Source organism: Thermobia domestica, chromosome 7, assembly GCF_964235325.1.
Source record: "Thermobia domestica chromosome 7, izTheDome1.hap1.1, whole genome shotgun sequence".
In the NCBI taxonomy this organism is placed as follows: Eukaryota; Metazoa; Arthropoda; class Insecta; order Zygentoma; family Lepismatidae; genus Thermobia; species Thermobia domestica.
In genome coordinates, this window is record NC_137460.1 from 51,341,337 (window position 1) to 51,360,485 (window position 19,149).

Below are 19,149 nucleotides of genomic sequence, written 5' to 3' on the forward strand. Positions count from 1 at the left end.
ATTTATCAAAATTCCGGAATCATTAACAACTGATAGCAGTATCAAATAAACAAGTGCTTATATTTCAAAGGACCATTCTGACATTCGTCTGGTGGTAATGAGAAAAAATGGATATTTAGCCATTAAGCTTCCTGATTGCGAAATAAGAACGCTAATTAGTAGTCTATGCCTTATAAAACCAATACATTGTATGCCTTGACCACTAACCAAACTGTAGGGGTTAAAATAATGGTACAGGCGGAAAGTCGTAATTTTCAATTAATAAGTCTTCGAAAGAGAAGAAATAAATATATAGCTTATGATTACAAAACGACTGATAAAGAACTCTAAAAGCAAACAAGATTACATACAAAATAAAGATTAAGAAATGGTAAAAATTAGAATAAACAAGTAAGAATAATAAGAATGCAAGAAGGAAGTTCAGTAGTGTAAAAGATAATCAAATGTATAATGAATCTAAAAAAATAAAATAAGTTAACGAGAGAAAATACAGAACATTTACTTTATTATATAGCATCTATGACTGTATATAAAAAAAATCTTCGATTCATGCATGTACTAAAACAAGATTACGTAGATTTAGTGACTTATACGGTGAACGAGAAGTCTAAGTTACATCAACACAATGTAGAAGTATAAACCTAACCTACCAACAAACATATATATCAGGTACTGCAGTAGTTACCTTACAATGCAATAGTACTGTCAATTCATCTCCACCAGTAAACTATCTGAAGTGAACGTTTTTCAGAGCACATACTATGCCATACTGTAGAGTTGTGAATAAATTATTTACTAACTATATGTACAACAATGTTATAACCGTTTTTTTTTTTTTTTCTGGCTGTAGGGAGATACACGAAAATACCCTGAACAATACCACCATAAAAACCTTAAATTGGATGCCTTGCATGATGTGGTCTCTATACCTCTGGATATACAGAAGAACATATACAGTAGTTTGATATCTGTTCGAAAGTCTCTCTTTTCTCCCATCATCGCTCGAAGGAGAAAAGTAATTATGTTGAGTAATGGAAAATATAACAAAATTTAATTAAAGATAAATAGATAATAAAACCTGCAAACTTAACAGTAATATAATAACATTATTGACTATTCACATCACCTTAATTTGTTTAACACTGGAGAGAAAATACAATCTTTAATGCTTACATATAACAAGTGCTTTGCAAAGTAATGTTCATTTCCAACTGGTTGTTGCGGATACTGCCCTTCGACTGCTACCAATTTCATCATACTGCATAATGCCTGCTCTTGATTGACTGGTTTATCATCTTCTACAATTGACACTAAGCGCTTGTAATAGGTTTTGTAACAATCTTTCAACCACACCTTATATTTAAGTTCCACGTTTTCATCTATAAAGAGAATAAACATATTATTAATAATCAGAGACAACTGAAGTAATTATTAATCTACGAATACAAAAATATAGGCACAATTTAATTTATATACGTATATCATTAAATATCAAATATATATATATATATATATATATATATATATATATATATATATATATATATATATATATATTCTTGTACAAATACAGAAATACGCATATAGTGTTGCATTTATTTATTTGATGATTTTCTTCTTACATTCTTCCATGTAGCTAAATTGTTTTTGTATGTCCCAGTGGTCCCGGATTTGGTTTTAAGCGCAGACATATATCTTTTTATTATTGTTATTAATATTAACCCATATTTGTGAGATAACTGGTTGAACTTGTAAGTGACAACCATCATTCTAGAAGATAGTATGAACAACAATGGAAGCCAAGGTGCTGAACACACATTACCTAGTTAAAACCATTTCGCCACCGATTGCTGTTCGTGGGCTGTGTGGGTAGCTTCTCGCCCACCAAACTCCTTTTTTTTTTTTTCTAAATCAATTTAATTTTATCATTTCATTGTTAAAAGTAATTAAAATAAGAAATTGTTCTTTAAAATATAAGATGTCAAAGTATTAAATTTAAAATTTATATTTTCCGCATTAAATTTGTTTTAAAAAACAATTAATAGTAGGATGGTAGTAGTAGGATGTATCAATATATTTAAACCCCGAAATTTTGGTATTACTCATGCTAAAATGCCGAACAACACTAATATACAGACTTTTTTTTTTTTTGCTATTTTCTTCTTCAGTTTTTCCCTTGTGCAGAGAATTTAACCATTTGTGTTCTTTACTTCGCAAAAAAATCCAAGTATTAACCTCTTGTACATATAAATTCATTTTTATTAAACTACAACTTTTTTCTTAAATGAAATTATGTATTGTGTATTTGAACAACCAACTGACACCATACCCTCTAGCATGTCCCTCATGATACAGTTACTTCTTAGCTAATGTCCATTTTCTCTTCCTCTTGTCATCTATGAATCGCTGCTAACGTCATCTATGAATCGAAATCGTAAGAAACGATGTATGATGAGAGATTTAATTGCTCCAGGTGTAGCATAAGTATGTACGTTGGGATCCGGAGCGCGATCGTTTTGCACGCTAATTACTATGTTGGTAAGAAGAAACAAGTCCAAGCATTATCATTATCATTCAAATTTCAAAAGAAAAAGTATTATGTGATTATACATCATACAAACACACTTAAGTTGTAAAAGAAGCTTACCAGTCTTGCAGATCTGTTAATGAAGTGTAAAGGAGGAGAGAAGGAAAAAATATAAATAAATAGAAAGAAAAATAAGTATAGAGTTAGATGTCTGATCATGTGTAGATTTAAAAACAAGAAGCATACTCTACCTGTAATTTCAGCTGGATCAACTTTTCTTTCGAGATATAATTCTTTTCTTTTCAATACTTCGGTAAATAATGTTTCAAGCGCTATTATACAAGCATGCGTATTACTTGGATTCTCCTAAAATATACAAATAAATACGTAAATAGATATAAACACAAACATACATACATATATAGAAAACTGTTAGATAATAAAACACCGTTATTTCGTTTACGTTGTCATTGATTTTTTTAATTTTTCGAAAGAGCATCTTACCTCCAGATTGAAGATAACAATCGGAGGTTTACTGTAATTTAGACTAAGAACTGGAATTTTACTGTAGACGAATTTTAAGGTAGCTTCTTTATGTTTTGGTTATGTAATACTCATTAATGTGTATAGTATAGGTTCGTTGTTAATGTTTAATAATTATTTTTTTCCTGTAATTTTATACATTAATTTTGATTTGCGGTGTATTCTTGAATGTTAAATAGTTAGTCTTTTTTTAAATAGTAAAGTGTTTCATTAGATATATGCAGTTACACAGGAATTTATTCAGACGTATTTTGTTTTCAAAATTCATTTCGAAATAGGATCTTTCACTCTATACTAATCTGAAAGTAAATTGCAGATTTTCGAGATGAGGCAACAAATAATTTTATTTTCATATATATTGCCATCTTGGCTTTTCTTTTCATTTTCACACTGTATTTCCTTTATAATATATTCACCCAATCATCAGTTATTTCTTAGAGGGGTTCAGACAGGTGGATTCTTTTAATTGGAAGTTAGAAGTTTTCAATCAGAGATGTATTCTTCTGATTCGCAAATACTTACCCATAGTTCTCTGGTTAAGAGAGTATTATTATTATTATTACAGCTATCTGCCGAATAACGAGAAGCTGCAACATGTTGATTTAAGAAATTTCGTGTAAGCTCTACGGAAAACGCTGCTATATGAACGTTTGTTTGAGAAAGAATGGACCAATGCGTTGTGTCGAGATTTGCGGGAATTGCTCAAATCCTTAGAAAGGACTGAAAACATCACAAAGCAATCGTCTTTCAATTTCAAAGTATACTTGACGCCATATTTGTGTTTTGAATCTTCAACTCAAGAACAGTTTGCAAAACTATTTTGCATGGTATCCGGAATATACTTGTAGATATTTGTCAGCTTGTTAAAAACCAGTGAATCACAACAGGACGCTTGGGAAAAAAGATTTGCAGTTTAGAAGATTAGGTAAACTATGATTAGGTTACTGTGAAATTTAAATAATTCTAGAAAACAACATTGAGGAAGTCGATACGATTGAAAATGGATTCAATATTATTTGGCAATAACAATTAGATGAAAATTGAAATGTACTCTTCCGTGGGTGCGGTGGCTCAGTGGTAGAGCGTTCACCATCGGTGCTTGGGGTCCCTGGTTCGATCCCAGCTCGCGCCGTGTGGACTTTGTGGTGGACAAACATCGTGCTCGTGGGTTTTCTCGAGGTTCTCTCGTTTCCTCCCACTTTCTTCATTCCGCCATTTCATTTATTTCTCATCTTCACCGTTTCCTTTAGCCTCACCGGCATAACCGCGGGACATAAAACTCAAAGATTACATTTCATTTTTTACTCTTCCGTCGAAACTGCGAAAACGTGCATCATAGTCACTTAAGTGACCGTTCCTTCCAGAACTAGCGTTTGCCAATTTTTACCATGTAGTCGGGACATACAATTTTCCTGTTGGGAGGGGGAATGGGCTCGTAGCACAATAACATTGGCCTGTCATTAATATTTCAAAATGTTGTACTCGTAATCCACTCTAGAAAGTAAATTTTATCTTGTAGAAATTCGATCCTTGCACTTAACGCAATGTACAAGTTTTGTTTTGATTCGTATCGTTTGTCAGTGGAAATACGCAGGATCGTTAATCGTTTGTTACTTAGAAGCCCAACTGGCTGTTTCATTTATAATTGGAAAAGAAAATTCAGTACCTAGATATAAAGTAGTTTCACAGTGTAAACAGCTCATTATGTCTCTTGATTGGGACTTGCGAGAACATACTGAATTTTTTAATTATTATTATTATTTTTTTTTAAGAGGAAGAAAATTTGTTACAGTAAATAAGTATTGGGTAGGATATTGTTTTCGTACAGTATAAAACAGTTTATTGCGTTAGCAATTCTGACATATCTTCTTCTCTATTTTGGTAAATGCTTCGTAGAGGTAAACATACACGTGAAATATGTAGAGAGCAATTTAGTAGTAGTGTGAAGGTCAGTGCATATTTGTTTTTGTGTATTTTATTGGTGTATAATTATATGTTGGGTTTAAGGTTGTAGTTTATAAGTTGGTTTCATAGGCGATAAATGTACAATGTTTAGGTAACTAATATGAATAATACATTACAAGTGGGACGTAAATATAGGCACTGATAGTGTACTATTTATCTGTGTTAAAACCTCTTTTTGATAGGAAGTCCTTGTACTTGAGAAGATAATTTGTGTGCTATAGGTTGCGTAAACAGTAATTCCTACGAAAACTAATAAGAAAAGAGAACAGGTACTGAGGAGTAATTACAAGGCAGTATTTGAAGAATGATAATTACAAAAGTTTCAGTAAATCAAAATTTCTAATTGGAACCATTTGTTAGTAGATACTGATGTTGATGTAATATGCATTTTACATAGTTTTTCTTCCAATAAATAAGACTTATAAATATTGGGTCTCATTTACAAAATTAAATAAATAAATTTAAGAAAATTTTGAAATATGTTTATATTAGCTTCTAAGTGTGGGCACTCAAATCTCCGAAGTGCAAGAGATTACAGTAAAGGAAGCGTGAGCGTATGTAAACACAGTTAATTTTAGGATATGAAGTCGTGACCGCTTCCGAAGTGCTACGTTCTAGGAACTTCTGAAATTTTAGAAACAATTGGACTAGAAATTCAGTATTGTAAGACTTTTTTTTTTAAACACCAATTTAGGATTCAAAAGTTATATGTCGACGAGATTTCTTTTTTCTTTGAGCGCTTACTTAACCTAGGAAGTTGAAGTGCTCGCATTTCATGTTCGTGCCTGGGACTTGATTGGGTAATCAAACTGCAGCCAAAAGTCTGAGGCATGCATATGAGCCGTGAGAGTCGACGACCGAGGTTAAGTCGAAGTTTTGTACCGAGTTCGAATCCAGGCTTGTATTTGAGTCTTCTATTCCATATTGCACTGGAATGGCATGTACACGAAGGGCTAGTTCTCTGAACGGGTGTAGGCCTAACCTAGTACAGAGGACTGATCCCTTCGGGTAACTGCTTGTCCATAGTAATGTGAAAAGGTGACATCATCATCCTTATTATCATCGAGTTGCGCAATACAGTAAATAAGTAGTAGCAGTGGCAAAATCACAGTAGTAGCTATATCAATCTAGCAAGTTAACAGTTCTCTCGTTTTACGAGTGGCGACCCAAGCTATATGAGAAAAGAAAAAAAAATCAATCAATCAATCAAAGCATCGTCATTATTTTTATTTATTTATTTATTTGAAAGTTAAAAGCACCAACATTTTTTTTAAGTCTTCTAGTAACTCGTATCTTTGCAGCAGGTACCTAAATAACAATGATGATTGGATGGGCTTGGAATGGGAAGAATCTAAATGTTACGGTACAAGTCCTCCTAGCCCCTGCTTTATTTGGAAGGTTATTCATTATTTCCTTCTACGCCGAGAAGCACGGAGTTAGTTTCATTCAAGCTGTCACTGACAGCCGAGATGTTGGTCATTCACAGTAGCAAGTACATCGCCACGATGATGTATCTATCAGTCAGCTTTCATTAGTCACGCAACTTACGATTTTCCTTTGCTACTCATTCACATGTTATAGAAAATAAATTTGCCGCAATTAAACTTTAGAAAGAAAAAAAAAAATACTTCATTGTAAATTAAATATAACAAATCGCAGGTAAGCAGTTATCACCCTGTCATCTAAAATTCTCCTATCCTTAACTTTGCAAACTGTTCTATTTTGTTACTGCTTGTGCCTTGCTTAATAAATGCCTTCAATGTTACATTATGAAAATCACAATGGTCAAGTTAACTACCCTCAATGATGTTGCGAAGATGTGTCACAAGCTCATCCATTGGAAACTGTCGCCTCCAAATTTTTTCTAGGTATTGGTATATGTCAATTCCTGTCACATCAAAGATCTATTGTGTCATGTCCTATCGTCCAACTGGACAAGGTATATTTTGGATTTGGAGAACTGCTAAATGGTAAGCTGACTTCGTGTTTCGTAAAATTTCTTGGTTTCATTAAGTGATCACCACATGTATTTCGCCCTGTCACTTCATCTGACATAACCCAAGCTCAGATAAAGCCATTTTCTTCGAGGATTAAAGTTTTGATGTGAATAAAGTGTAAATCATTTTCATGAAGTGATTTCTAGTACTTGGACATAAGACTTTTCAATCGCAGCGTTGCACGAAGATAACAAAATTTTTTTCTTCTTCTTCTTCTTGTAATCAATTTTCTATAGCTGCTACACAATTAAAATATTTGAAATGCTGCGTTTCATTTCATATTGAAATTTTACTTTTTAGATTCGAATTATGGAATATTTCTAGCTCTTTTAGCTAGCGATGCAGCACCCCCACATATTTCGTTCTTCTTGCATGAAAGTAAGCTCTAACAAATTATTTATCACTTTGAACATACACATTCTAAAGATGAACATACTTATCTGGAACTTAACCAAATAAATTTATAGTAATTACTACAAACCGGAAGCCGTACCAGTGACATGGAATTGAGATCTTGATTGGACGAAGTTTCTTAGTCAAGGTCGGAAGATTTCTGAGGTATCGAAAAACTTACTGGAAATGGAAGTCGTAAACAACAAGGGAGAGAATACTATTGACTAATTTGTTGTAGTTTGTTTATATAAAATAAATTTGAAAAAATAACTCATGAATGATTCCTCAACCCAATACATAATAAAGGAACAAGTAAAGATTTTGATCACAACATTAGAATTTTTACAGTTCAATTTATTAGACTGGAATGAAAGATATGTATAAAGAACAAGTTTGCATATGATCCAGAATTTATAAGACTACAAATATATCTAGTGTTGCCATAATCTCTGTCTCAAATGTCGCCTATAAATAATAATTTCAGAAGTTGTAATGCAAATTATTCTGTTCATGAGCACAAATATTCAACTTCACCAGACGAAAAAGATTTAATAACATCAGTTGGGAACTCAAAGGATACAAAATTATTATCATACAAGGCTGGCTATGACGCACCAACTATATTTAAGCTCCTGGAAGAGCTTGGACTTACCAAAAATATTGCCTACAAGACTATTACAAAATTCAATGAGGTTAACAGAACAAACTGCTTACTGTACAATCATATTAAGCAGAATCATGTAAGCCTCACATTCTGCTACTTGCTTGTATACAAAATCAGGGTTGGCAAAAACCATGATTTTTATTGAAAAAAATCAAAAACCCCGGCTTTTTTGGTTTAAACCCGGTATTTTTTTGGTTTAAATAATTTGCTCTATATATCTGTATTACATATGAACAGAAATAAGTTAGTTTTGTCTTGCTGTTATTATGCAACAACAGGGTTATGCTGGAAGGGGTCACATAAGCTTAAAGCGGAATCCAAAGGATTCCCGGCTTACATCCGACAAATATTGTCATCCATTTGAACTCGAAACCGGGACTAACTGGCCACAAATGCAATGAGTCAGCCGACTCACTCACGAAGACTCCTAACAAAAATACGTTGTACTGATCTTTATATACTTGTTCATATAATTGTCAATAGACATTTCAGGACAAAAAGATAAACAGTTGCACAAGTGAAACCATTATATAGAATTACATATAAATCGGGAAACTCCAGCCTTAGCCATTGTAAAAATCCTGTTATTACTTTAAATGCAAAACAAATCCCGTTATTGCTTTGAATGTAAATTTAAAGGTAAACGTATCATAATCAATACGCTAAAACTGAGGTATTAAATTCCAAATTTAGTATGTAGATATCATTCAATAAAATTAAAAGGAAGTCCAATCCAAGCTAATGTTGGAAGCTACGTAGGCAGTTGATAAATTTTGCCAATATCTATTAATATATTTAAGCAACCCTTGCTTCTTTATAAAATAAAAAAGGATTCAGACAACCAGAAATATACAAATTGGTTTCTTTTCGTATGTTTAGACTTAACATCTTTATGTCATACCGAGCTTATCAAGAAAATTTTCGCTTAAAGTGGCATCGAAACCACAACTTGGTTTACACTTAAAAGAAGGGTTGTGGTTCGACCAAGAATTGAACATGGGACACCTTGATTCAAAGGTGAAAAGGAGATAAAACTAATGCAGATGGTATGAAATGTGGGAACGTCACTATAAAGTTCATACTATTTAAAACATTTTTCGTTTTTTTGTTTGTTTAAACCAGCCAACCCTGTACAAAATATAATTTCCTTTTACAATTTTAACGTTATTATTTATTTATAGAGGTGAATATATACTTTGATTTAAAGGATTGTAAATTTTGAATATTAAACTTTCAAGTCCCTACACCAGTAAATAAATAAATAAAATAAAGTGGCTCTGATTTTAGCACTGGGTAAGTACCAGGAATCCAGAGCAATACTTTCAAGTGAGTCCCTGGCAGACTCCTTTGCACATTCCTAATCCTTCCAATCTGATCTGAACGAGATGCCTAAAAGACTAAATACGCAAATAAAAAATAAATTGAACAACAATAATCAAGTAAATTCAACCTCAATGGAGGATTAGCCATTAAAGGAGAATCATTTACATTATATCTTTTTTTTTGTTCTTTCTTTAATTTAAAGTTTACGATTGGTATTGTGAAATACGAAAGACTTATGATTTATTTATTTTTTTTTTTTTTAAATCCTGAAACATTCAATCAGTTCAAGATAAATAGATATTAAGATATAAGGAAACAGTGCGTGGATCAAGAAGTCGTGGTTTCAAATGAAAGCGAAATGTTATTTGCCTTGAATGGAGGATAAAAATTACCTGTTGTAAAATCAGTTACAGAGTTTCGAAGTTCTAAAGTGGGCAAATTAAAAAAACATGAAAAGCTTTTTACAACTTTCGTCGCCTGCTCGCGATCCTGAAGTGGGTACTGTATTTAAATCTCTACGCTCATTCGTTCAGTTCGTTTTAATTTTAAAAAGTGAACAAAATTACGCTAGTAAAAACTGAAAACAGACAACACAAACGTTCAGTGAGAACTGACCTACATCGAGATGTTCACACATGTCAGAACTACCGAAGTAGCTAAATAACAGTCTAAATAATCTAACCACACACAAAGAAATCAGAAATTTACAACAGTTTCCGTAAAGATCATTTGTGCGTATCGGGCTTCTGCATTGTTACAAACCCAGATATAGAACTTTTTCAAATTCCATTTGAAAATAAAATAATAAATAAAATAGTACACCAGCATAAAGATACTTCTTTAAAAACAAACGGATAAGAAGGCAATGAGAGATGGAATAAATGAGCTTCTAGATCAAGTAAGCCATCAACTTCTCGTTTCTAGATATCTAACAGTTAAAAGGAAAAAGTTATAGAAAATTTTCTCTAATATTGTCGAAATCTATGTGGAAAACCTTAAAGTTGTCGTTATAATGTCTTATCGTTCAAGGGAAATGTTTCGGAATGGGATAAATGCTGTTCTATTTCCGGGATACATTGATTTGTAAAATTTAAGGAAGAAATATGAAATGTTAATTCACAAGAGCAAGAAATCAACAATAATTATCTGTAAAAATCTAAGCTTTGTCATATTTATTAATGTTCTGAAAGTAAATATGCCCTCACGCCGTCACATAAACTTCTTACGTGAAGTGACCACTCAGCACATATTACTTTGCTTTTTTTAAAACTATATTTACTTACGCGCATACCCACCAGTGTTAATACACCTGCTTCCTACGGACGCATCCTCAAGGGGTCCACTATGCTTACCCAGTCAGGACTCGATTTGACACACTTCTTGCTATGGGTTAAGTTCCGCAGGTGTCTCTCAAAATATCAAAATTTATGGGCAAATTGATAGAATTATACGAAATTTAAGCATCAGACAAACAAAAATGGTAATAAAAGTCACCATTGTACAACAGCTAATTATGGAGGAAAAATCAGTTCAATCTTGGAATAACATATAAGGTGCGTTGAGAGGTCATCTTAGGTAAACTGACAATACAGCATAATCTGTCACTGTTTCAAACCCAATGTCTTTCTTATTAACAGAGATAGTGCGGGTAATCCTAGAAGAACGACAAAGTTGTGCCATATGGAACGCATGTGCTTTTAATGTTTTTTCGATATTCTCATTTGGCTATTACCACCATCGCTGACGTGCCTGCTGCATACGCGCTCCTACTCTGAGTTGCTTAGATATTATTCATGTTTTTTAGCGGATACCTAACACAAGTTGGTTCGTGTTCTATGCATCCTGGTTTTTATGCCATATGTCCATTTTTCAATATTTATAAATATGAGTTTTCAACACTGAACATTTGAAAAGTACTACTTTTCCACAGTTATACAATATGGATGCATACTTAGTTATTGAAGAACAAAGAAGGTAAGAAATCAACATTTACAAAATACAATTATATACATCACACAAGGAAATGAAACAGGAGTAATTCTCAATAGGGTATATTAACTTAAGCCTGAACAAAAAAGTAAAATAGCACTTAAAACAGCCTTTTGTTCCTCCGATAACGGAGGGCCATTAGAGGAATCTTAGCCCTTGCTTTTAGTAGAGCTACTATCTAGCACAGGTAGGTTGTTCGTACTGTACTGCACATGTCTGCATACTGTATTTTAATTTGTAAGGAAGTTGGAGTCAATCTCATGGTGAATAAATTGGAAAAGTAAGGAAGTTACGTATACATCTCTGAAATAGGACAGTACAAAGGTATACGCAGATCGCAATTAAAAAAAAAAAAAACCTGAAATATTACATTAGCAGCATGACGTGCCGTGATCACAAAATTACAGTATAATTTAAAAGAACATTATAACATATACACCATACAATATACAATTATTTAAAATATTATCCTCTGCTTCCAAGGCAAAGTTCATAGTGAAGAAGGTGCAAAGCAAATTCCAAAAGCTTCTTACCTCCCAGTACGACAATATATCAATCAAATTGTTGGAATTCTTTTTACTACTTAAAAATTCACTAACTTGCTGTTTAAGTTTCTTTACAATTGCTTTTCGTGAGAGTGTATTTCCACTCATATTTAATTCACTAAAGCTGTATTACCTCACGGACAACACCACATGGTATGTGCATAGCGATCGTCATATGTTTTTGTAAAATTAAAAAATAAGACGCTCAACCTGCGAAATTATAATAATGAAACAGCAGTGGCGGCTCGAAGCTCGAAATAGATAAAACGGAAGTTACATCGGATTTCCCTTTTCTCTCTGCAACACCAGAGACTATGAGGTTTTTAGTTGGGGTGTTCCAGATTCTGGAATAATTCGGAATGAAATTCTTCATTTCAGAATCCGAATTAAAAAGCTACTCATTCCGGAATTTTGAAATCTCAAAATTTCAGAATTACATAATCTCGAAACTTCAGCCTGGCACTACGGAATTTCGAAATATCGGAATTAGGGAATTGCGGAATCTCGAAACTTTAACCTGGCACTTCAGAATCTCGGAATTTAGAAAGGTTGGAATTTCGGGCTCTGGAACTTCTGCCTAAAATTTCGGAATTAGGAATTGTATTTTGAAATTTAGAGATTCCAGAACATTGTAACTTTGGTAGCACATTGGACTCTCGGAATTTTAGAATGCGAAATGAGGTAACTTGGTCTGGCACATTAGATTCTCGGAACGATTATGTTTAAGGAATCTTAGGTATCAAAATGACGAAACTAAGGAATTTTGAAGTTTGGAATTTTAGAATTCCTGAATTTCATAACCATAAAATTTCAGAATTTTGGAACTTCAAGTACGAGATCGACATCAGTATTAAGACGAATCTCTTTGTTATGATGAAACTTATTACCTTTGCCCATTGTCAGTGGTGGCTATAGATATTTCACTCCATCTTGCTGCAGAATCGAAAGTACTGGAAACAGTGATTATTTCAGGGAGAGGTTCATGGGGAAAGTCCTTCCCGAACATAACTCGATCGTGAAGTATTACTACTTTTACTCCGCGTATACGGCGATTTACCCCGGAGGAAATATGAAATTATGCATCGTAGTGGACCACTAGTGCAATAGAGAAGATGTATGATGGTCAGTTTCTTCCCCATCTGAGTTCAAAATGATATATGAAAAACGGGAGTTTGAGTTGATTTTGAGTTTAACGTCCCGTTCAGCAGCGAGGCTATATGAGACGTGGACCTACTGATTAACGTGGAATCCGAACCACATGAGCTCCCGCCGGGAATCGAACCCGGGTCTCTCACGCCAAAGGCGCGTATGCTAACCGCTTAGCCACGAAGGAGCTCAAACGGGAGTTTGAGAACTACCTCGATTGAATAGACTGAGAATGAGAAAATTACATACCGTGGCATAACGTTTCACGTCCCACGCTTATGCCGGATAGGCTAAAGGGGACGGTGATGAGAAATGAGTGAAATGGCGGAATGAAGAAAGTGGGAGGAAACGGGAGAACCCCGAGAAAACCCACGCACACGGTGTTTGTCCACCACAAAGTTCACTTGGCGGGGGCTGGGATCGAACCCGGGACCCCAAGCACCAGAGGTGAACGCTCTACCACTGAGTCACCGCGGCTCCCGGAGTGTAAAGAGGTTGAGATAACATTGTCACGTTATGATTCGCCAGAAATTTCCCCACGTGTAGCAACATATAACTCGTATTTTAGACATTGTGCTCTCCCCGAAGGCTTCATGAATTTCAGCTGAGCCTCAGCTTTTTTTTTTTTTTTTTTTAAAGTTTCACACAAAACTTAATAAATCGTGTGCTGTGCTGCATTTTGAACCCGGACTTCAAGAGAACAGCTACTCACTCCGGGAGTTATCAACAGATTGTAAAGACTCAGAGGCAATTGAGTTAGTTCGCGTCGTATATCTGACGTCCTCCATCAACTTTCATGCTCATGCATACCCCCTCACCTTGCTAGGAACAATAGGTCCGGAAACATTTTTTGACAGATCCTGTCAGTAATGCCGATTTATGACAAAATAGAATACCAATTTTGAGTTGTGGTGACTCAAAGCGATGTAATAGGACCGATGTAACCGGTGACTCATGTAACGGGACTCTCAGTTGAAGAATAAACAAGGATAAATAGTATACCAAACGAATTAATTAAGTATATGGGAAGCAAGGACAAGAAAGAATTTCTCGATTTTGTAATGAAAATATTTCATCTAGAGGAATAGCCATAAGATTTCTTGATTGAGATAATTATACTGTTGGCTAAGAAATTGAACCAAGAGAGATGTGAGTATTAAGAAACTATTAGTTTCATATTACATATAAGGAGAAAAGTTTATTTTGAGTGTTTTTTCATGTGGAGTATGGTAAAGAAACATGGACATATGCAAAAAATGGCGAGGAAACGGAGTGTTTCTGAAATGTCGATGTGGAGAAGAATGGAAAATATTAGAAAGTGGGCCGAACAAAAAGCGAATGATGAAATGTTGGAAATAGTAGGGCAATAAATAAATCTTTACATATAATTGAAAAGAGAAAATAACCTAGTTGGGATATTGGAGGGGAAAAGAGCTGTTTCATAAAGAGATGCTAAAATGTAGGGTGGAGGGAAAAAGAGAGTGCGATTAACGGACGGTATTAAAACAGAAAATTGTTTTGTGAAGATGAAGAAATTATTATTATTATTGCTATTGTGAGAGGAAACAGGATAACCGACAAATTCGATATATTCACCACAAACTCACATAACGTATAGTAGTACCAGGGACCCCTCACACGTGCCCCATACTAATTATTACAAATATAGAGCCCACTTGTAATATAAGAGCATCTTGTCTGTAGCTGAAAGGCTGCTAGCCAATCAATGCCGGTTAATCTAACTTCTTTTTTAAAACATTAATAAACTACGAAATTCACTAATTGGATATTGCATGGATTGCATTTCGCAAGTCAATTTTTCTATGGTCGTACAATGAATGGATGTTCCTAGATGGCACTGAAAACTTTAGCCATTTTGAAGAACGTCAAGCGTGGCTAATCAAGGACGGAAAAGGTAAGAAGCAATATTCTCTCAATAATTATTAAAAATGGAATGTTGCGTATTGAAAAATAACCTTAGGTTGCTTTTAACGCACTCTCGTAGTTAAAAGGTATGATAATATGAAAAAATAGAAGTTCATATTTATGTTTATTGAAAGATAACATTATTCCTTCGTCCGAAGTCTTTTACAAGGAGGTGGTGTTGCCTATTCTAAGGAGTTCTCGAGTTCTTTGCATTACAAATGTTTCGGAATTACGAATATAGTATTTTTGGTATGAATCCAATTGTTTATGCAGTTTGTAAATGATAGTTTTTCAGACTTATCCCTTAGTGATAACAAAACACTATTAAACTATTCCTTAATAAAACGTTTAAACTTACGGCTTTCGAAATAAATGTTAGGAAAAAAAAAATATGCATTTTTGTATAACAGGGCGTCAAGGGTAGGGAAGCATGTCAAAATAATATGCCTGATACATTCATACCAATGATACGTGAAAGTTTTTATGGAATTTGTACAATTAGAACTAAAGTTTGTAAAAGTTACTGCCCCATTCGGATATTTGAGCCGGGACGAGAGCAAGAGTTTTGAAGTGCAAAGCAAAGATATAGAGTAATAACTTGGATGTTAGAAATGTGTACAACGTACTAAAAGAATATACTTAAAAACGTTTCTTGATGTAAATAGTATCCTAATTTCGTCTAGGCTCTTGCTCGTTCAATGTGTAAAGATATTTTGCCAATTACAAATATGATACTATTAATGTGAATCCGAGGAATATAAGGGCCTCCTTATGGACAATGTACAGGTAAAATCTGTTTATTCGCAAAGGAAGTTGGTTACGTAAGTACAAACATATGTCATTTATAACAAATAATAATAATAATAATAATAATAATAATAAACGTGCTTCATTGTGATACAATTGTGCGTCAGAAAACGCACGGTAAAGTTTAGGGTCATAGCTATGTGGAGTCTGTAGATTTGCACCAGGATGTAAAATCATAACAGACGAAGTGAGAAGGGAGAGACTAGTTAAAAGGAACTGGAATACGTACACACAATGCTAACGTGAATGCGCACTTGGTGTGCCAGAGCACCCCATTTAATTAAATACTACAAAGCAATAATAAACAAACGTTAACAAATCTGTATCACTTTTTCACATACAAAAATACACAGTACACAGTCTATTTCTTTGCATTTTGAACAAACCTATTAATTGCTTCTTACTGTATGAAATACAGACTTCCTTTTTGTGCCCAGCACAAAGAGCCATGCACCTGGAACAAGTTTTTCTGTCTTTGTTCGTGGGCTCATTCTACATCGTGCTTATTTCGGAAGACCACGTATTGAACCACATAGTGATGATGGTTGGTCTTCCATACCAAGAGTATTTTTGATATGAATAGACAAATTCGCAGGGAGATACTTCTCTAGCCGCGCCTCTTTGTACGGTGTAGTTAACTGTATTCCCAGTTCTTTGAGAAACTCCTTACGGGTTAAGTTTAGAGTTACCCCTCCGCTTTTTATAAAAATCAGGAAAATTTACAGGAGAAATGAGGTAAGAAATGATAATTTGAAGTTTTTATTTGATGTTTAGGAATGTAAGTTCGGCAGAAGAGTTATGTTTAATACGAGAAAAGATATGTGGAAGTTAGTACTATTTGCCGGGTGCGGAAGCATTGCGGAAGGTTTCAGCAGCATGGTAGTTGTAAAATATGGCGAACAGGTTTAACGGATGCGCAAAAATAATGAAGAAAACCTTTTAAATTTCTGTGAAACACACGGAGTACTGAAGTGAAATGTAACAATTTTTAATACTTTAACCACTGTTTTTTTTTTTTTTTTTTTTTTTTTTTTTTTATGTTGCAAAGTCCAAGGGCAACTTCAGACTGGAGGGGCAACTCTAAACTTAAGCCCTCCTTACGTACAGTTTCCATCAGTTGACCCACATTATTGGAGAACAGAACTATTGCGTTAACACCAGCCTGATCTAACATACCATAAAGAAAACGCAGAGGCCATGGACGCGTTTTCCTACTGACACTACATATGTGAAGTAACTGATGGAAACCATTAACTTCTAATTTTGTTCCATTGTAGAAACGTATAATTTCAGGGTTTTTAAATATACTTTAGTAGGTCACTGTGCGTCGTGAAGAAAAGGCCTATAATTCTTTTCCCCTGTCGTGGACAGTATGTAACTAGCGTTTTTTTCACGATGAAAACCAAAACTCGACGAACGTACTTTTTTTTTCTTTCTTACTGGAAGGATTTTCTTTCTTGTTATGATAGTGTACGTACCACCGTCAAATTATAGTAATTTGAGCATTGTATCTTCTAACTCAGTAGGAGTGAACCAGTTATCCACCGTTAGATACCTGCCCGTGCCACGTATTGGTTCCAAGAGTTTTTGTACACGACTTCATATTCTGGACCTTCGATTTTACCGGTATGCATGTGCGGTATGGAATTAAGAATGTAACTAGTCTTACTAGCACATAAAGTGATGATAATTTTCAAGCCGTATTTATCGAATTTTGAGGCAATATAGACTCTAAACGGACAGTTATATCTAAAGCCAAGTAACTGTTCATCTATTGTAACATATGAATGTGGAGTATACAGGATTTTCTAGTGTGTTATAAATATCTCGCAGATTTCCGTGATAGGTGCGAACTTGTTTTGATTTCTGGTCATTTTATCAAGATGTAAGCAGTTCAGAAGGAAACTGAATTTGTTCTTAGACGATGTATTTGTACAAGGGCACTGCATAATTCGAAGTCCACATCTCGTTTGTGTTTAAATGGCCTGTAGTTTTAAAGCACTAGTTGTGTATAACAATCCAAACAGAGCATGTATTTCTAGGTCATTAATATCGCCAAGATAACGAGAATCAGTCGTGTACGTTCCTTTTAGACGGTGAATTTCGTTGTTAGTGTGCTGAATAATAATGGTAATGATTTTGTCATCAAATAATAGGGATCATATGTTGTAGAATGACAAGCCGCAACCTTGTTTCCAGGAATTCTAATCACAATATTGCGAGTAGGTGTACGACTCCAAATAGTGGGTTGGGAACTTGATCTGTAACAGTTTTATCCTAAAATAGAAACACCCCTTATAGCTATCACTTTTAATTCTTCCCTCCATGTCATTTGTGTTACTTGCACAAATTTCATAATCTTCTGGGTTGTGTTTTAACATTATTATGAAACTCACTAATATTGCCCTCAGAATCGTAATCATTTTCGTCTAGTGTGTTCAGTACAATGTCTGTAAACTGCTTGAACCTACACATACTTTCGCCATCATAAAATATCACATAAGCGCACGTAAAGTACCTAAAACTATTTTCAACAACATTGCTGGATTTTACAAACGTAAACACACACATACACACACGGGGTGCTGCAGAAACCCATCACTTATTTATTTTCTATTTTGAAACGAAAGAAATGACTTGACAACTACCACCGGGAATATCATTTTCTAAAATAAGAATACAAGAAAGTACCAACCAATAGATCTGAAAACAGCACTTACAGTGGCGATTAGTATGACTACTGGAGTGCTCCAGCACTCCGATATTGTATTCCAGGTTTAAACTGTATAAAATTAGGAATACCGTTAACCTATAAAATTAGGACTACATTAGGGCCGGATTAAAGGGGGACTCAGGGCGGCTGTAGCCCCAGACCTCCAGGTGGACAGGGGCTTCTACTTTGATCAAAATCTCAACTGGCTATCTAAAAAGAATCATGAAGATACAATCATCATAAAATAAAATACGACCAAAAATATGAAACATATTCCCGTAACTTTCCTACTGTATTTTCACAGAAATGTATTAGGTGAAGTCAGCAGAGGCCACATATTTTTTCTAGCCCCGGGCCTCCAGATGGGTTAATCCGGTCCTGGACTAAATGTTCAATATTAATTAGCCCTATATATGAATTATTGAAATTAATTTGTAAAGTCTAAGGGCGTCAGATCCGGAGATCGTGGTGGCCATTGCTAGACAGAACATCTATTTACCTATCCACCGCTGGGAGTTGACTATTGTATCCTGAAAGTCATGAACAGTGTCGGCGTAGTGTAGAGGAGCGCCGTCGTGTTGAAGGGTGACACATGGAAATGTGACACTGCA

At 34.5% G+C, this 19,149-nt stretch overlaps 2 protein-coding genes across 3 annotated transcripts in view; one reads left to right on the forward strand and one right to left on the reverse strand.

Annotated features, from left to right (window-relative positions):
* The window catches only part of LOC145690081 (nucleolar complex protein 4 homolog A), a 39,565-nt gene extending 27,434 nt beyond the window's left edge, over positions 1 to 12,131 (reverse strand). Inside the window, exons 1-3 of the mRNA XM_081764610.1 lie at positions 11,935 to 12,131; positions 2,779 to 2,893; positions 1,174 to 1,379 (exon numbers count right to left, since the gene is read on the reverse strand). Of these exons, the coding sequence (XP_081620736.1) occupies positions 1,174 to 1,379; positions 2,779 to 2,893; positions 11,935 to 12,054 (441 nt within the window). The 5' untranslated portion in view covers positions 12,055 to 12,131. The remainder of the gene's footprint in view (positions 1 to 1,173; positions 1,380 to 2,778; positions 2,894 to 11,934) is intronic.
* A 2,798-nt stretch (positions 12,132 to 14,929) lies between these two features.
* The window catches only part of CkIIbeta (casein kinase II subunit beta), a 76,676-nt gene continuing 72,456 nt past the window's right edge, over positions 14,930 to 19,149 (forward strand). The window contains exon 1 of one of the 2 annotated variants that reach the window (XM_081764612.1): positions 14,930 to 15,007. The gene's annotated coding sequence lies outside the window, so the exon portion shown is untranslated. The remainder of the gene's footprint in view (positions 15,008 to 19,149) is intronic. The other variant, XM_081764611.1, reaches the window with a different exon arrangement.